Source organism: Anguilla rostrata, chromosome 16 (assembly GCF_018555375.3).
Source record: "Anguilla rostrata isolate EN2019 chromosome 16, ASM1855537v3, whole genome shotgun sequence".
NCBI classification, from domain to species: domain Eukaryota; kingdom Metazoa; phylum Chordata; class Actinopteri; order Anguilliformes; family Anguillidae; genus Anguilla; species Anguilla rostrata.
This window is the reverse complement of record NC_057948.1, coordinates 22,358,119-22,378,208: the sequence shown is the minus strand read 5'-3', so window position 1 is coordinate 22,378,208 and position 20,090 is coordinate 22,358,119. Positions and strand designations below refer to the sequence as shown.

At 44.3% G+C, this 20,090-nt stretch overlaps 1 protein-coding gene and 1 long non-coding RNA gene across 2 annotated transcripts; one reads left to right on the top strand and one right to left on the bottom strand.

Annotated features, from left to right (window-relative positions):
- Window positions 1-36: 36 nt before the first annotated feature.
- On the bottom strand, window positions 37-18,748 carry LOC135242486 (immunoglobulin superfamily member 22-like). Its single transcript, XM_064313544.1, has 23 exons — window positions 18,468-18,748; window positions 17,207-17,467; window positions 16,572-16,703; window positions 14,752-14,888; window positions 14,166-14,265; window positions 13,815-13,851; window positions 13,056-13,233; window positions 12,647-12,760; window positions 12,401-12,563; window positions 11,245-11,520; window positions 10,437-10,721; window positions 9,928-10,052; window positions 8,999-9,137; window positions 8,136-8,432; window positions 7,268-7,567; window positions 6,715-6,888; window positions 6,305-6,433; window positions 5,728-6,024; window positions 5,326-5,414; window positions 4,497-4,689; window positions 3,476-3,775; window positions 1,454-1,780; window positions 37-831 (listed from the first exon to the last, which is right to left on the bottom strand). Exons 2-23 carry the CDS (start codon window positions 17,373-17,375, stop codon window positions 767-769), a joined length of 4,026 nt encoding a protein of 1,341 aa, XP_064169614.1. The 5' UTR covers window positions 17,376-17,467; window positions 18,468-18,748; the 3' UTR covers window positions 37-766.
- On the top strand, window positions 9,092-10,537 carry LOC135242490 (uncharacterized). Its single transcript, XR_010326369.1, has 3 exons — window positions 9,092-9,231; window positions 9,737-9,785; window positions 10,409-10,537. It is a non-coding gene; the product is annotated as an uncharacterized LOC135242490 (long non-coding RNA).
- Window positions 18,749-20,090: the final 1,342 nt, after the last annotated feature.

The following is a 20,090-nucleotide window of genomic DNA, read 5'->3' as shown; positions in this document are numbered from 1 at the left end:
ATTGAAGCAATTTCTGAGTATAGAAATGTATCCTGTTTTTTTTTTCTTTCTTGTGTATCTTTATATAAATTGTGGAACCATGTCAGGAGACTGAACGTGAGTCACACTGAAGTACTCCTTTGATTAGAGAACTGCCTAGCTCAGTGGTCCTAAGTATGATCATTACTGAGTGTGATTGGTACTGAGGGTTATTGATACTGAGTTTGAATGGAATTCAGTGACATATATGCTCAGGGTGATTGGTACCATGTGTGATCAGTACTTTAGATGGTTGAAAGTACATGTGATTGGTACTTCAGGTGATTGGTATGTCAGATGATTGACACTGAGTGTGATTGATACTGAGGTTGATTGGTACTGAGTGTGATTTGTTGTGAGGCTGATTATGTCCCTCAGGCCATGGATTTACATGAAAACACTTTCAAAGCATGATCACTTGCCATCTGTCAATAAGGCGGTACAGGAAACAAAGCTTTTTGTGTGTATATTTTCATTCACAATGAATACTGCAGGCCACAAAAGCTCACTCTAAATTATCTAAGACTTTATTTTGCCCCTGTATTGGAGATCACCATTCAGTGATCTTCAAATGCAACAGAATGATAAGGAGAGGGAAAATAGGGAGGGGGGGTGGGGGTGGAGGTGGGGGGTGAGGAGAGGGGTTCACTGGAGATTTTCTTTTCAGAATCGTCTCATCCTGGGGCTGGAGTTTTGGAGTGGGGTGAGTGTGAACAACAGCACCCCCTATCTGTCAACTCTGTCCTCCTCACAGGATGTGCTTTCCTTTCCTGGCCTCTATCAGCTTGTCCAGAATACTCTTGTCATCCTTGTCTGTTGAAGACAAAAGCCAAGTCACACAGGATCTTCCATCACACTCACATTCAATAGGGGCCCCCATTAGAAAAATGGGAAAAATATTTTCCTTTTAATTCATATTTTGTTTGCATTTCCATTTTTTATATTTTAGACTAAGATCAAATAAACATTGTCTAATACCCTAATATGTATCATTGTGATCAATTACTGAACATTTAAATTGCACTTAAGACCACATGTCTTATACAGACCCCATGATATAGTTCAAATACAATTTATCACTCCATGTACAAGTTCATTAAATGTACAAATGCATTACACCATGTGGTGGTGGGTGTTTTATAAATGTTGCATGTGTTTAGGTGGGGGTCTTCAGCCATGGAATGGACATCTTTAGGGAATCTTTGAGAAGTTTGGATACCCCTGCCACAGAGCACTGTATGCCAGATCTGGTAAAATGCAAACTGAATGTTGTCTGTATAACACCGTATTTAAGGTTTCATCAGCCTAAACCTAACCTTGGAACAGCTTCGAACATATGAGGAACAAGCAGAAAAAAAAACACCACACTCCTGCATACAGACTTAAGTCCTAGCGGTCTTTTGGCAGAACGCGGTTCACAGTTGGGATGGCTTACCGAATATGACCAAGCTGCATTTGCACTGAGCCTTGCCCAGCGGGTTCTCCAGGACCAGGGTGTAGTCCCCGTTGTCCTTGGCATTGCAGGTGGGGATGGTGAGGGTGCACACGCCGTTGGCGGTGGACTGCCAGAATCGGGGCCCGTCGGAGATCTTGACGTCGCCCTTGTACCAGGACGCCTGGGGTGGAGGACTGCCCAGGAAGGCACAGCTCATGGTGCAGTCGTGACCGCAGCGGACCGCGTGGTCCTTCAGCGGCAGGATGAACTCGGGCTTCATGCTCACATCCTTGGGCTTGTACTCCTTCATATGCAGTGACAGGTGCTCTGTGGATGGCAGAAGAGCTGGAGGTGAGACTGCACTGTTACAGTTACAATGCAGCCATTCACCAGATGCTCTTTTGGCAAAGATGTGCAGAGCTCTACAATAAAAATGTTTTTCCAAGAAGCACATATGCTCCGCAGTTGAAAAACTTAGGAGCACACTGATGCATCTCAGTTTGGAAATGTGCACCAAAATTACTTCTCCAGTCAGGACACATCAATTTTCTGCGGCAAAGGCTCTAAAATGAGAGCACTGCAAAACCATGGTGTTGTAGCACCATATCACAATTGTTGTAAGTAAAACATTTATTCAAATATTCAAGTAATATTTATTGATATGGTCTTCATATATTCTAACGTATTCTCTCCGTTTTGCCCTCCCTATGACAACTTGCTGTCAAGTGTTGCGCATTATCAACGTGTTGTCAACGTGTTGAAAACGCGCACACACTTGTCAATGCATAATTTTCACGTATTTTTGACGCGTTTGGCCTTCCATAGAGATGCAAATAAGCGAGTGGAAATAAACGATTGAAATGGGCATGCAGCCTGTAGCCACGAGCCTCGACCTACATTTAAATTTTTTCATTTTTTGGAGATGCCAGCATACCCAATAGTTACGATACGATCGCGAGAAGAAACGGGCTTTTGGCTATGCGATTCTTTAGCATTTCCCTCCTCGCCATTCACCTGCTGTAGGATTGTTGACGTTATGCATGCAAACACACGCCGATGTTAAATATATTTTAGAAGTCGCCCTGGGAGCCAGGAAGGAGGAAATGTTAAAGATGTAATCAGCAACGAAGAACACCATGACTCATGAACAAGCAGAAATATAGGAGAGAGCGCCAAGATGACCCGATACCAGTTGGATTGGATTTCCCTGAACTCATAAATGAACATTTCTAACATCGGTGAGTAAAAACTTTTTTTTCAAGCTGTGGGTATACTTCTGTGATATAGCAAATGCGTTGTCTGAAATTGCATACTTCTGCCTTGTGGTGCTGCCACTGGTTAAAATGAGATGCTGTGGCCTGACCTTAAGAGAGCTGTTAAAGCAGAAAATCCCAGAAATATTTATAATTTAAAGCAGGTCATTGATATTTCTGGGATAATGGTCTAAAATTCCTCCTGACCTCTGTGCAAGTGTGATTAACAGCTACAGGAAACGTTCGGTAGAAGTTATTTCTGATAAAGATGATACTAGCCTACTCGGTACTACATACAAGAGCTCACAAACCTTTCCAACCTGAACTGTGAACGTTTTAAAAATGTGTTCAACAAAGGCATGTGAAGTACAATTGTTTGTGTGCTATTGGTTCAAGCAGAATATGTTTGTATATTATTTTGGTTTAGATGGAGATCAAGCCACATTTTATGTAGAAATGTATGTAGTAATTCCAAAGGGTTTACAAACTTTTTCTTGCAACTGTAAGTCAGGACTGATGTCTGTCTGTCTCTCTGTCGGTAGCCACTGCTGAATACTGATTATACCTTTGAGTCTGTTGGCATGATGTTGCTGCTTTCTAATTTAACATTTATGTGGCTACATAGGTGTTTTGTTGGAATATTGTCTAGACTTTAGCCCCTCCCACCTTTCTCCTTAGTCAGACTTTAGCCCCTTCCAGCTTTCTCCTTAGCAATTAGCTTCAGCCTCTCCCATTTTTCTGCTTAGTGATAGACTTCAGGCCCTCCCACCTTTCTCCTTAGCAATAGAGAACGGCTCCTTGGTGTCCAGGGGGTCGCTGTCCCCAATTTCGTTGCGAGCGATGACCCGGAAGTAGTACTTGCGTCCAGGCAGAAGGCCAGTCACAGTGTACTTTTTGCTGAAGACGCGATCAGCGGCAGTGAACCAGGTTGCCGTGCTGACATCCCGTTTCAGGATGATGTAATGGGTGTTGGGGTCATCTGCCAGGTCAGGGGTGTGTTCCCAGTGCAAGGTCACTGTCCCAGGCACCTCCTCCATCAACCGCAGGTCCTTGGGGGGGCGAGGGAAGTCTGGGGAAGGGGCAGGGGTTTATTAACATTTGCTATTCACTTATTTACTTATTAGCACCTGTGAAACCCAGGGCATTATTGGGATTTTAAAGCAATGCAGAAATAAAATGTATGCGAAAATACTCTTTATATTATCTATCATAAATCCAAACAATATGCACAATATAGGCTATATGGTTGCCTTTTACCTCTGCTAGAACACATTTAACAATGAAAGTGTCATTCATTTTTGTAATCAAATAAACCATATCAGCAAAAAGACAAAGTAAATACTTTTTATTAAAATGAGCTTTATCCTACTTTTTCAGTTTCAGTTTAAAGGCATTTTTTCAGTTTTAGTGATTTAATTTCCTGAATTGATTAAATTGAAATTGACCTCAACCCTGGAATGTAGTACTAACAGAGGGAGATATGACTAGCCTATATGCACCTTCAAACACATCTGCTTTCCAATTAGCTAAGTACCCAGTATACTTCAAAGAAACACAGTTTAAGCCAATATAAGAAGTGATATTTTTGAACAAAGATATTAAAGCTTGGAAAATAAGTTTTGGTTTTGATTAATCCTGCAATGTAAATGCGCCATTACGCAGACCCAGCTGTAGGCTTCTGGGCTGGAAGAGGAGCGAGATTTCTGAGCTGCTCCTGACCCATGTGTTTAATAGTGTAGTATAAGCTATGGAAGTAAACGTGAGCGTAAACGCAGTGGGCGGGGACATACCTAGGACTTGTACGTGGATGTCGTAGTGCACCTCTCCGTAGTCGTTGCGCAGGTGCACACGGTACAAGCCGGTATCAGAGCGGTGGGCGGAGCTTATGAGGAACTGGGAGTGCTTCTTGCCCTTGGTGATGGCCTCCCGCCCCTTGGTGGGTATTCCATCCTTCATCCAGGTCACGACTGGTGGGGGGGAGCCCTGGGATACCCCAAAACACCTCAAAAACTTCAGCGCCCCGAAAAACACAGTGTTGTTCTCACTTACGATCCAGGGATCAACATTATGGTGGTGATGACCTTATCATCGCCTAGCCTACATCGTACAGCATATGGATATAGCATTAGAGCATTAACCTTGGTCCGTGGGAGCTGTAGGTAGTCCTGCTTTTGTTTGTTACTCAGCACTTAAACTGATCACTTGAAGCAGCCATTGCTGGTTTCATGGATCTAAACAGGTTGCTGATTTTAAGATGATGGTGTAAACTGCTGATCCTCAGGAGCAGCATTTTTGGTGCTCCTGCATTGACCTTCATGGCATGTTCTGTTGATCATTGTTGAAAGATCTGCAGGAGTGTTTTAAAAATATGCTGTCACCTGAAGAGTTCAGTTCAAACAGCTTGTTTGATCCAGCTTGTCATTTTTTGAAGGCACCATATGAGTGCTGCAGAAGTGGTTCAGTCGCCTGTTCGTGTGTCTGTCTGTGAAGCTGCTGCAGATGGCTGCTGATGGGATTATTACCAGAGAGAGACTGCCATGTTTTTAGCCTTGCTTGTCGTGGTTGAGCTGTGGTGTGCAAGTGTGGTTGGATTATGGGATGGATAGGGGACGGGCTTACCGTGAAGTTGACATGGATACAAAGTACCATTCCTGCTCGAACCACCATCTGGTTCTTCATTTTCCCATGGAGATCAAACTTTGGAGCAGCTGGGTGGGGCGGGATTGAAAAAAGGTTTGGATGTGGTAGAGCTGTAGTTTCCCTTCAACTGCATTACTGTTCTCACTTTTATACATAAAATAAATTTGTATAATTAATCTGCATGATTTGATTGGATTAATATTGATAAATGGCAGTAATGAAATGCATCTACTAACCACCATCCTCACACACACACACACATTTGAATTCTTTGAGACTATAATTAGGTATTAACCAGGCTCCCATTTTTTAATGACGAGAATGCCTTAGACTCGGTATCTACCCAGTACCAATATCAGTACCACACACACACACACACACCTGGGGGTGGCATAGCCAGCACTCCCTTGTCCAGTTCAATGGGTTCGCCGATGCCCCCCTCGTTGACCGCTCGGATACGGAAGAAGTACTTCATGCGCTCCTGTAGACCCCCCACGTTGTAGCTGGTGCCGGTGATGGGGATCTTGGTGCACTTGGTCCACTCCTTGGCGTCCTCTGCGCGCACCTCCAGGATGTACCCCGAGGGCGCGTCCCCCAGCTCAGGGGGGCTCCAGCCCAGGGAGATGGAGGAGTTTGAAGAGTCGGTCACATGGAGGTCTTTCACCAGGCCTGGGGCACCTAGAGAGAGAGGAGGAGTAAGTGAGAGAAAGAGAGTAATGCCGGCCTAACACTTAACAATATTTTAAGCGATTTCACTGTCTTAGGAGTTGGTGTAAAATCTTTCCAGTCTTACCCCAGTCGGTGCACGCCCCCATCACGACTCAAGAGATTGTATTAAGACGGCTCCGACTGAGATTCTGACTTCTTCTTTCCTCGTCTTGACCGTTTCGACAACATCAAACATGTTTAATATTATGGTAAGTCTAGTGTTGATCTGTGGTTTCTCGTGGTTACTCACGGATGGGGTCCTTGGCGATGACAGAGTTGGAGGTGGTGCTGGGGGTGCCAGCTCCCGCCCTGTTCACGCTTGTGACCCGGAACTCGTACTCTATGTCCTCCACCAGCCCGTCCACTGTGTACTTGGTGTCTGTGATTGGGGTGGGGTGGGGTGCGGAGGGACACCGTGATTTTCATTGAAATCCACTGAGGGTTCCTCTGACTCTTTTCCTGCAATGAAACCCTCTAGTTTCCTGGTTTTACATTTTAACCTAACTTTTATTTTGTATTTTTAAATAAATAAAGGCTACCTCGAAAGGCAATAATAATAATAATGTATTATATATTATTATTATTCCTGATCAGACTGAGAAAGATGGGAAGGGCACAGTGAAAGAATGGAGGGATGAGAAGAGGATGCAGAACTCTGACCTTGCACCAGCTCCTTGTTGACGGGTACCCACATGCTGCTCCCCTTTTTCCTCCTCTCGATGATGTACCCCAGAACTGGAGCTCCCCCGTCCTCAGCAGGGGGCGTCCAAGTCACCGTGATTGCGTCTTTGGTCACGTCTGCGATCTGGGGCTGGGACGCCATGCCGGGGGGTTCTGGGGGTGCGGACCCAAAATCCAAAAATGGTCAATGGATGAACAGTGCTATAAAGTGCTGTGTAATGTGCTATCTTACACACTGTCTCTGTAACACACCAACAGATGAACACTGCCGTTGTTACTGCTATAAAGTGCTATGTTGTGTTATATATCGTACACACACTCCCTGTTGCACACACGTTTTGCTGAGAGGGGAATTGGAGGCTTATGCTCTTTTGCATTGTTCATGTCTGTGGATAAGAGCATCTACTCTAATGATTGCACTGCGATCTACTCTAATGTAAGGCCATGGAGCAGGTAGGTCATTCATTGAAGACGCCCCGTGGTGTTCAAATCACAGCCCCCCCATCCCTGGATCCCGTGGTGCGTTCCTCACCGATGGGCTCTCCGGCGAACACCTCCTCTGTCTCCAGGGGGTCGCTCTGGTTCTCCGAGTTGACGGCACGGATGCGGTACTGGTAGGCCCGTCCCTCCTCCACCTTGTCGTTGCTGAAGGTGGTGGTTTTGCTGTCCACCTCCCCCACCTTGATCCAGGACTTCTTGCCTGACGTGCGGCGCTCGATGACGAAGCTGGTCACCTGCTTACCGCCGTTGTCGCGCGGCGCCTTCCACTTCATGGTGATGCACTTGCCTGTGCGTTCCAGGAACTCCACTTTCTGCGGGGGCTTCGGTCGGTCTGCAGGACAGGGAGTGTGGTTAGGGGTGAGGGTATTGGGGGGTGGGGTTATAGGGGTTGGGTTAGGGTGGAGTAGGCAGTGTAAGAGGGGTGGGGTTATTCAGGAGTGCATAGCTCTTCACAGCAGGCATTTTATACTTGCTTTGAGCTATATATAATTTTTATTATAATTTTAGTGTCTTTTTATGACCTTGTTGTTGTTCTCCATTTCCTTGTCTGATGTGCCTTTATGTTTTAATTTTCCTTTTTTTATTTAATGTAGAAAGCACCCGATGTATGAAATGTGCTTCACAAAGTTATTATTTTTAACAGCCAGTTGTAGTGCATAATGCTGAATGGCTTTTAGGCATCAAGATTTAATCACTTTCGGAAAAACCAGAAATTCAGTTTTCAGAAATTCCTTGAAGTTTCTCTAGTCAAATGTATTACTGACTCTTGCATTTTTAAAAAATGTTTTTTAAAATCCTTTTTCTGTATGTTAATATATTTTCTCTGACGTTATTATTGTGAATTTGAACGCATTGCTTGTCTGGCCAGTTTCCATACCCCCGCCGAGCGTGGGGCTCACCGATGACGTTGAGGTGCAGGTTGGCGATGGCGGTACCCGCGTCGCTCTTGAGGCGGAGCATGATGGCGCCGCTGTCCTCGCGCACGCACTTGGTGAGCACCAGCGTGGTGGAATCATGCTCGCGCTCCACCACCGTGCGCTCGTCCGCCGTCATCTCGATCCCGTCCTTGAACCAGGTGACCTTGGGAAGGGGCTTACCCTTGAAGGGGATCTTGATATGGGCGGTCTGCCCCGCTTTCACTGTGACGGGGTTGGCAGCCAGGAGCTCCAGAACAGAGGGGTCAATGACCGGGGGGTCTGTGGAAACCAATCAACCAATCGGTTGGTCAGTCGATAAATCAGTCAGTCACCAAGCAATCAGTCATTCAGTGTCAGTCTGTTTATGAATCAGTCATTCGATAATGAATAATTCAGTCAATCCATCATTAGACTGTCAGTGAATCAATCAGTCTATCTTTAAGCCAGTCTATCATTGGTCATCAAACATAGATATATGGAGCTGTGTGTACATTAAACTTAATGTAAAGAAAAGTCTTTAGGAATATATACAAAATTTCCTGAATAAATTACAATCATGAACAGATTAAAGATAAAAACTACCCCGATAGAAAATGTGTTGTATAGTATGTCTAGTATAAAAATATAAAAGCATAATTGTGCAAATACATTGTTCAGAAACAAGGACCTTAATGCCTAAAACTAATTAGTCTCATTGTAACGGCAATGGATTTGGCTGAAATATCTGAATGTGAAAAGCAGCAGTACTCTGTGCAGCAGTAGCAGTGGTAAAGCAGGCTGTGCTGTTCTGACGGTGGGCAGTGTCCCTGTGCTGCGGCCAGTTAGTTGTTCTGTGCGCTCGGTACCTGCGATAGCCAGCACGGCCTCGCTCTCGGCTCCCTTGCTGCGGAAGGTGTATTTCCCCTCGTGGTGAGCGCCCACCTTGCTGAAGATCAGCTTGTGCACAGCCCCCTGCTTCACCACCTGAACGTCACTCATGTCCACCTGAGGGCAGAGAAATGGCCAATCGGGAGCTGCCAGGGCATCTGTTCGGACGTGCGATTGGTCCAGAGCATTGGTACCTCCCCCCCTCCAGTAGGTAAGTAAGGGGAGTTTGAGCTGGGTCAAATCATTTGTAATTCTGCAATTCCATGAGCATTCAAACCAGCGCATTGAAATAAGGTCAGAAAGTTGGTCCACATACAAAGAAACGGAAGACTTGTGTATATATAATTGATCACCTGAGGGTCTGCTTGAGGCTGATTCCACTAGCTAAATGCAAAACAGTTCAGGAGACCTCAGTCTATTAAATCCTAAGATCTATTGGCCTCCATAGACCTGCGCCAATTATAATGTTAAGATTGAGAAATGATGTATTGATTTTAATTTTAAATTTACCACAAAAGACCAAAGCTGTGCAATATTTCAATGTATTTCAGCAAAATAATTTTTTATAAGGTTGGTAAGCCATGTTAGCTTAGCTACTGAAAAAGTAGAGCTCGAAAAACAAATTTGTGGGCACCCCTGGTTTATACTCTGCACAGTGTTATTTTAAAAACTGTGTTTAATAACTGCCTCGTTTTCTATATTTATTGAATCCATAGGGCAGTTCCCATTGCATGTGGGCAGAGCTGTCAGACTAGGAAAACAAAGGTAATCGGTTTGGACAAAAACCTGCGAGCACACTGGCCCTCCAGGGCTGGAGTTGTACACCCCTGGTTTTTTGGCTGCAGTGTACATGGCATTCACACATGAAGGCCGTGGGCTCTGAAAATTTGGGAGTACCCGAGGTTACCTCCTTTCCGTCCTTCAGCCATACCCCTTCCACCTTCTCGTCGTTGAGAACGACGCACAGCTCTGTTTCGGAGCCTGTGGGACACTGCACGTCGGACAGCCCGCTCTTCACTGTGGCAAAGCGCTCTGTGGGGGGTGGAGGTAGTGTGGGTTAGACAGGAGCATGCTGGGAACTCCCCAGACCTTAGGTAATTTAACCCGGGGGTGTCAAAGTCCAGTCCTCGATGGCAGCAGTGTTTGCTTGTTATCATTGAGTTTCTGCACAAGTGATTAATTTAAGTCATTGGCTAAATAGTCTACACACCTTGTCCTCAAGGCCTTAATTGGCTGCTGATTAAAAGGAAACCACAAATACCTGCAGACACTGTTGCCCTCCAGGAGTTTGACAGTCAAATTTAACCCTTTAGTTTCACATTTTGATTAGTTAGTGTGTCTTTGATGAAATTCAAGGAAGTTATGCAAGAATATTTACTCATTTTTAGCATCTACTAGACGGTCCTGGCACCTTACCTTCCACAGTGAGGTTGGAGGAGCTGACGTACTCATTGGAGTCGTTGTCCTGAGAACACACAATGGCGTACTCCCCAGAGTCGGCCAGGTCGCAGTCGTCAATGATGATCTCGGCCCGCTTGCCCTCGCGCATGAAGGTGAAGCGCGGGTCGTTGGTGATGTCACGGCCGTCCTTCAGCCACCGGATGTGCACGTCCTTGGAGCTCATCTCGCACTCCAGACGCGCCTTGCCCTTCTCCTTCACCCGCACGTTCTTCAGGTGGCTCACAAACTTAATGGGGATCCCTGGGGGATGCCAAGAAACCAGGAGAATTTTACAGGTGCTTTGAGCTGGCAGGATTTCTTTGTCAGTTTTTTTTATTAGGGTGAAATAATCAATGTGGCCACATGATCACAATGCTTGATATTTCATCATCTGATTGGCTTAATAAAATGGAGCCTACGCATTACAGGGTTCAATACTAACATTTTTTCACAATTGCCTGGTCAGGCAAGCTGGCCAGAATTGTATTTGCCCAAAATAAATGGGCCCTTGCCTGATTATGGCAAAGTTTACCTGTACCATGTAGAGTAACGTCCTCAAGTGAAGTAAAGTCCTAAAGCTGATTTTATGCTTTACAGATGGAATCCTTGAAAGTACAGTGTATGTAATACCTATGCATGAATCAGTGGGAGCTGTTGGACAGTGTCATTCATGAGTCATGACACACATTTTGCCCCTTAATTAAAAATTCGGTATCAGTGTATTCCCAATAACACAGTGATTGTGTGCTTTGAGAGGATATGGGTGCACTGAGGCGGGGCGTACTCTCTATAAAGAGGGGTGCGGTGGCTGTCAGATCTCCCAAACACATGGTGTAATCGCCAGTGTCGCTGGGGCGGACGTCCTTGATCTTTAGGGTGTAGGTCAGCCCGTCCTCGGACACGGTCACATCCATCTTCTCATCCCTCTTCAGCTCCTTCCCTTTGAACTTCCACACCGGCGGCTCGTCGGTCTTCTTGGAGAGACGCACCTCGAACACAGCTGTCTGCCGCTCTGTCACACGCATCGGCTTCAGGTCTGACAGAAACTTCAGCGGCTCGTCTGAGAGAGTCAGAGGATGGGGGAGGAGAGAAAGGGAGAGAGAGAGAGGGCAGGAGAGCATTCACAACTCGCCATTAGAGTGAGATTGCATTCAAAGCATACTCAGCATTTCTAGAATCTCTACAAAGCCTCAAACGCTGTTATATGAAAGCAAAGCTTTTCCACAGCTCATAAACCCCTCCTTCATTTCTGTGACAGGGAGTGGCTGTAAAAAGGCAATTTATTGATGTATTTGTTGTAATAATTATTTTTATTCAACCTAAGAAACTTGTGATTTCTAGATCTAGTTGCTTGAGTAGGTGAATTGACCATCATGTTTTTAAAAAAAATTAGTCATCTTTCCATGAATGTCTCAACACCTGCTAAACAAATTCACAAAAAGGCTAAGTTAATTCATCCATCCATCTGTGAATTCATTCATTCCTATGTTTGAATTTGTGGATTGGTAGGCACTGGTAGGCAGTCCTTCACTCCCACTCCACCTCAGCTGTGGTGAGTGTTCTGGTGCAAAAAAATGGCTGCTGTGCATCACCCAGGTGGGTGCCCAACACTAAAGCACTTTCTGTGTGAGAAAACCTCTGTATAATTGCACGCCATTTTTATTATATTTGTGTTGTTCCCCTTGCAAAATAGATTTTGATTTCAATGGGGTATTCCTGGTAAAATAAAGGTAAAATAATGATAATGAAGATGATAATAATAATGATAATAATAATAAACAACAACAATAATAATAATTATTGCTATTATTATTTTTATTAATAATAATAATAATAATAATAATAATAATAATAATAATAATAATAATAATAATATTATTATTATTATTATTATTATTGGTACTGTTGTTTTCAGTGCGAATTTCAGAGGAGGGACTTGCCGATGACGTTGAGCCTGGCAGAGAGAACCTTGTCCCCAACCTGCAGGGTGTAGTAGCCTATATCCTCTATGGACACGTTGGCCACGTGCAGCATGTACTTGGTTCCCATCTGTTTCAGCTCGTACTTCCCCAGGGAGTACTGGATCCTCAGTGGCTCCTTGCCCTGCGGGGGAGAGGGGGCCTCTTACAGCTCGCAGAATCCATCGCACATCACTGTGCCAGGATAGAAGTGTACGTTAAGGGTACCTTAAGCCAAACCATCTTCATGTTGGGGTCTTTCAATTCCAGGATGGTGTCGAAGATTATGGTTTTCCCAGACTTTGACGTGATGTCCTCCAGTGGCTTCAAAACTTTCACCAGCTGTGCAGAGGGGACAGAGCAACCGTCACCTGTACCGTCTAACTGCATGGGCCTGTCTCCTAATAACACATTTCGCAACATAAATTGAGCCAAACTAAATGTGTAGGGACAGCAGAGGAAGGCGTGTGTAAGGGACAGCACAAGGGCAGCATAACAGACTAAGACAAGCCAAAGGGTTTAACTAGAAGAACAGAACACAAGAACATTAGAACAACAGAACAGAGTAAGAGAAGAATGAGTAGAAGAGTGGAACAGTAAAAGGGAAGAGCTGTTCTTCTCTTCATACAGAGCTCACCTCTACGTCCACTTTCTTCTTCATCTCTTTCAGCTTCTTAAGGATTCCCCTAAAGTCGGTGAAGCCATGCTCAGCGCAGATACGCTCGTAGTCCTTCTTTTCGGCTCCCGAAAGAATCTTCAGCATCTCCTCCTCTGTGATCACTTTCTTCTCCACCTTCTTAACTGCTGGGCCACTCCTGTAGGCCCAGACGTTATTTACACCAAGTGTCAGGGGACCCGGGGAGCCAGGGTTGCTGGTGGGTTTTTTTTTTTTTTTTTAACTCTCTGAACCCTTAATGACTTAACCCTAATAATCCATTATTATCCCATTATTTAATCCCTGGTATAACATGCTCAGTATGCTCATATTTCACCGTCAGAGTGGCCTACAGAACTGGTTGCATAAGACTTGTAAATATACACTATATGGCCAAAACATATGTGGACACATGAGATCCAACATCTCCTCCAAAATGATGAGCATTAATGTGGAGTTTGTCTATCCTTTGCTGCTATAACAACCTCCACTCTTCTGGGAAGGATTAATACTAGACGTTAGAGCATTGCTGTAGGGATTTGCTTCCATTCAGCTATTTATTTTGTAGTACACAATGGGCAGTATGTGAAAAATGCCACCATACTGTTCTAACTATGGGAGTGTCATAAATTGTCCTGCACCTGTGTGTTATGTTTAGAAGCAACATGCTTACATGGATTGCCCAGGGTCAGTAAAATAGCAGGAGCGGAATGAAAGGAACTCTGACAAACATCCACCTACCGTTTCTTCAACAACTTCTTAAATTCCAGTGCTGTATCTGCAGAATAAATGCCACATCCAAATAAAGGTGAAATAGCCATAGCCCAAGGAAGAATGATCTTTTTATAATCTTTAAAGTGTAAGATCACAAAATATGTGATTAGAATGTTCCTAATTGAACATTCTGATGCTGATGTAACAATCATTACTGATAATTGAAAGCAATGAGTTCTAGAACTCTGACTTAGAATTTTGAAAAAACATTTAAAAAACCCTACTCTTCAAAGGGTTAAAGGCAAGTCCAAAATAAAGAGAAGTAAGGTGAAAACAAGCAGTTGTGAAACCAAGAATTGTGTGTAGAATAGTACATACTTTCTGTGACAACGAGTGATATGGAGTAGATTGCCTCTCCGTGAGCATTGGAGGCGATGCACTTGTAGACATCAGCGTCTTCCATAGTAACAGCTTTAATCTGTAAGGTTTGACATGAAACTGTTTAACAGTTGCTTTCTCCCTGACATTAACAAAGTAAAAAAGAAAAAGAAGACTGCATTTGTAGACTTGCAATACTTTATATTACCAGCAGAGGGTAGCAGAGTAAAAGTGCTCAGTGCTAACTCTAAACAAGTGCCACCCTGGAAACAGATGGCAATGTGAAATGCACTTGTCAGCACCCACCAGTTAATTGTTTAATAACAGCAGTTTAAAGGTGAGTAAATATGGTTTAAAGTGTGTGAAGCAGCTCCTAAATATTCTCTGAAATGTCAAAACGGATTCAAGTGTGTTTTTTTCCTCTCACAACAGACAGAAATGGTACTGTCCTGTCACCATTTTTCAGCTGGAAGAGTGAAGAAAGTGGAGCACTTGCTTGTAATGTTTAAAATATGAAATATTACATTTTATGCTGTATAAAAAAAACAAAAACTTTGACATTTCATTCTGGGTTCCCACACTGTACCTGCAGAATGTCCTGCTTGTTGATGCTGTCGAAGAAGGGCTTGGTCCCCTCCGATAATGGCTGGCCACTCTCTCTCTGCCAGGTCACAGTGGGTTTTGGGAGCCCGGTCACCTTCGCCCTGAAGGTAGCCTTCTCCCCTTTGAGGAGATAAAATGCTCCCATTACATTACATTACTGCCATTCAGCAGATGCTCTTACCTTACACAAAGTTTAGCATTTTTTCCATAGTATCCATTTTCACAGCTGGATATATACTGAAGGAATTCAGATTAAGTACCTTGCTCAAGAGTACAAGGACGGTGTCCTATGGGGAATACAAACCTGAAACCTGTGGTCCAATTCCAGACAGGCACCTGCTGTCCAGAGGGGGTGCTATTGCATTACAATGCAGGGACAGAGGGAAGATAACTGGCAGCAGGGGCTGCAGTGTAGTATAATGGTTAGAGAATTGGGAGGTGTGCAGTTCCCCAGTGCAGTTTAAGTGTTTGACGATAAAGTGTAGTTAAACTAGTAGTTTAATTATATTTTGCAGCAGTTTGCTGGTAGTCAAATTGGTGTGGTGGTTGTAGTTACACATTTTTGTGATTTTGAAGTTTAGTTAACTACTGGAACTACCCACTACTTTTGACCATGAAATATTTTTTCCAATCCCATTTGCCCCAATACTTCCTCCTCTTTCTCTCTTCCCTCTAATCTTGCTGAGAAGCTCTCTGCTCCTCTGAAGTTACCAACGGTCAACTGCCAATTGCCACACAATGCTGGTTTTCCCAATGTGCAAAAAGAAGGGACTGCTCACCAGCGTCATGTCTAGGGAACATGATAATGATCATTTTTTGATAGTTTTTTACATAGTAGTTTGAACTACATTTTTGATCTACAATTACTCAAAAATGTAGTTCAATGTACTTTGTTTAAAAAAAGGATCAAAAGATTATGTCAGAGGGACATAATGGTATTTTATATATATATATATATATATATATATATATATATATATATATATATATATATATACACACACACACACACAAAGTAGTTTGAACTACATTTTTGAGCAATTGTAGTTTTGTATGCTCCATTTCTCATTAGGGTGGTTTGGCTGTAGTTCAGCAACTTTCAGTGTGAAGTAATCGGTAGTTTGTACAATCTACACTTTCAGAGTAGCGTCCCCAACACTGCCGATACATTACATTACAGTCACTTAGCAGATGCTCTATCCAGAACTAGATCTCTACAGAAGCGAAATATTGCAGCAATGTGAGGGGCCCGTAAGGATGATTTGGTTTAATGATCCAAATTTTACAATATATACAAAAGGGGACTAAAAGGACCGACAAATGATTTGAGCATGATTAAAATGAATTTAACTTAAAAATATACTAATTAATAGAATAAATAAATCATAAATAAATGGACCTCACATCCCAGTCAGGAAAAATTCCTGTGATGGCATATGGAGATTTTTCGGTTCACTTCCTGAATTTACTAATTTGAAAGGAAGTGGACCCTGCCTCAGAAGGCTGCCTAATGATTGCTGTTTAATGGCAAATCAGAATAGACTGAACATCCTGCTCTTATCGGAAGAATGATTTGAATTGTGGCCAACCAAACACACTTCCTGTGTTTACAGAGCCATAGAAGGAGAGGTAATCTCTGTGATCTCTCAGCTTGGATGACTTCACACTTACGCTGCTGTTGAATTTAATGCTGATAAAGGTTAGAGGAAGCCTGTGGCAGGGAGGCTGTGATTAGTGTGGGTATCTACAGTGAAGGGGGGAATGATGAGTGGGAGGGTGTTGGATTTCAGAGCGTGGCCTCACCCTCTTGGACTGTGATGGGGCGGGGCTTATCCTCAAAATCGGGCATGCTCTCTCCGGCTGGGATATCAGAGGACTTCTGCGTTTGACTGAAGGACTCGACGACAGCTGATATCTTGCGCTGCCCAGTGTGCTCTGTAGAGTGTACACACACACACACACACACACACACACATGTGCCCGCCCCGCACACACATGTACATACACACATACACAGAGGAACGTGATTACATTTTAAATGCCTCACATTTCATCCATCGACACCTGAGTCTAAATAATCTGACATAATGAGGCATCACTGGGTGTAATTTCCACCCTTGGACACTAGAGGGAAGTATGTGAAATCTCTGCTGCAGCGTGATCAGGGCTTGCTTAGACTGTCGTCCTTCCCTTCTGCACTCAAGGGCTACTGCACTTATAATGCCCTGTGGAGATGCGTGCTTATTACTTTTACATTAAGGCCCTTGTCTGCCAATGATGATTCACACATAATGAGAGCAAGAAGTCAGGTAAGAGATGGAGTCCTCACGGGACGCAGGAGAAACAAGCACGGGATTCTCGCGAGGGGGTTGCTTTTTTCCCCAGGGTAATACACTCTACACTCAATGGGCTCTACAGTCATCCCCCTCTCCCCTTACCGTCCATGATTTTGGAGGACTGGGAGATCTTGCGCACTGTGCTGGAGCTTGTGCTGGAGCTTGTACTGGAGCTTGTGCCAGAGCTTGAGCTGAAGGTGGTGGTGGTGGTGGAGGAAGACGACATCTCCATCCTGCTCCCGGAGGAGGACTGGAGGACCTTGGTTGCCATGGCGATGAGGAAGCTGGTTGGGTGAGTCGGGGTGGGGGTGGTGGCAGTGGGCGGGCGGGTGAGTCAGGTCTGATTTCCTGAAGGAAGGAGAGCTGTGGAGAGGGAGGGGGGTGGGCAAGGTTGGACCTGCACAGAGAAAGGAGCTGCAGGGGTGCTTTTCTGTGAAGTTTCAGTACACAGTAACACCTGTGCACACCTTTAAGGCCTGTAATGCTACCACATTCTTATCTAATGAGAGAAATGTTTCTGAAGAAGACCTTAGACATTTCAGTTTACAATGTTTACAATGACTTTGAATTACCTTTGCAGCTTATATGAAAAATGAAACTAAAACAATTCAGAGTTGCTGTGGAATATTCAAAAGCTGTGCTGTGGAGCCCCTGTTGTGATTGCTGTAATTATTGCTTGTAAAGGCACACTATTCACACAGAGGTGTCAGTCAGTCATGCACGCTCTTCTCTTCTCACCACTCCCCAGCAGTAACACCACACAGCAGGCCCCCCCGCCCCCACCCAAAAAAAAACCTTGCACTACACCAGCAACTGTCGCACGACAAGGTTACCATTAGCAACCTTCTTGTTGCGAAAAATCTCTCCAGAGCAATCCCCTCCTCTCCCACTCCTTGCTTGTACAAGTACAATCTTCAGCCCACACACAAGAAAAAATCAGGTCTGAACCCAGCAGCTTTGATAAAGGAATCGACATGTTGTTGGCTCTGCACTAATTAAAGGTTACCCCAAAACGCTGCTTGACTCCTGCCTTCAAACACCCTTCTTTGAAGCCCCTCACGGCTCCATAAGGAGGAGGAGGAACAGTGAAACGCCCACGTAACTCATAGCCAACCAGCGGAAGAATTACACAAAAAAGTCACTTCCAGCACAATAGAATCGTGCTTTTCTTTCTGCTAAATGAATGCATCAATAAAAATCTCCCACTGAAAGGCTTGATTGTTTTCTAATAAAATGATCGGTTCATGTTGTGAGAGTACATTCCCATGGTTTTCTTCCAAATTCTCCAAGACAATTAATTTCTGTAAACTCTCAGGAAAAAGAAAACAAATCACAGGCAACGGTTTGTTCAAGACAGACCCACCTCTAGTCACAACTGGAAGGATTTAAGGAAGGACGGGTTTTCACGGTCTTGCAGTTCTGTGCGCGTTTGAGGCGCTTCTGCCCGTTCTGTCAGGAGAGTTCACCAGCGGTCCAACGCAACGTTTCCAACCACCGAGGCCGACAGGGGGTTCCGTGGGGGTTCCTTGCTCTTCCTGTGTGGACAGAACGGTCTGTGAAGATTTGCCCTGACTTGGAGGGCAACACCTGCTCAAACTGGCACTGGACAAATAAGGCCCTGCAGAAGCCGGGGCTGTGCCTGGCCCTTAAGGCCTTCCCCCCAGGGTGAGATTGGCTTTCTGCAACTTGTCTCAAGTCAGCATCCTGCATGCCCGGGATCCCCCTCGGGTAATGGCCGACTGTGACGGAAAGTATATTTCAGGACAGACGCTCACGTGGAGCAGCTACAGCAGGGTCCCCAGTCTGCCTTCTTGACGCCCCGGGCTACGTCTGCCACGGATGTCAAACCTCAGTGTTGCCTAAAGGCCTTCCTTCTAAAAGGGTTTTTTAAGGTCTCCACTTTCTCACCTCAGATTACTGCTTCATGATCTGCAGTGAATTTTGGCTCGTCTTTAAGTTTGTAGTTAGATTCATAGTTTTGAATGCCATAAACTCCGACTCTGTGTTAACTCATGTTTGAAATGTCTATCTGCAGAAAAGCTTTGGCTATATATTATACATGTACAGTATAAGGCTATGCCCTAAGCTTTTAAGTTCTGAGATCAGTGAAAGTGAGGCGATGTAAACTGATAAAAACGTAATAGTAGTTTATTATTCTAATACTTGCCTCACTGAAAGTAGTACAGCGGTTCAACTGAATGCCTCCCCAAATAACTCACTGAATCGTGTTTGATATTTCTATCAGACCATGAATCTCAGGCAGGTCTGTAAAACCAAGTGTAGGCCTAGTGATATAATCATTGCAGCCATATACAGTACAATTGTTTAACATAAAATGTATTTCCTGATTCTAGATTCTAAAAAAGAACTATTATGAGAACTAGGTGAGATGGAAGAGGGATTATGCATTTGGAGAAGAACATTTTTAGTTAATCGCTGCAATTTTGTGCAAGCCGGTTCAACAGATGGCATTATTTGCTGTGTTTTCTTTTGAGTGAGATTACAAACAAATGCAGTTCTTTTGTCTTTTCTCTCACAGCTGGTGTTGACGTGACTGTCTGCAGCAGTCGGTCAGACCTGTTGCAGAGTCAAACATGAAATCCCGCTGATTAACGCATTTACTTTCTGAAATTTTTAAATCCTCCGGCTCGAAGTCAACGCTGTGCCACGCAGCTGATTCACATTCCTCAGCAGGTGAGACGTTTTGCGGTGATTATTTCTGATTGGGAGACAGCCCCCTGAGGATGCCTGTGGAAGGTGTAAACCTGTAAATGTTAAATGGAGAAGGCATTCTTCTCTTTTCCTGTTCCTTTTACAGATTCTGCACATGCCTCGCCAGGGTCCTAAGGTGCATCTTAGAGCGAGTAGAATAATGAGGTCATTATGAACGCAGTTACTTAAAAAAAGACTGCTCCCCCTATCCCAACTCCCCCAGCCCTGCTTCAGAAGCACAATTAGGGCAGTCATCTGTTTTGGGGGGGGGGTG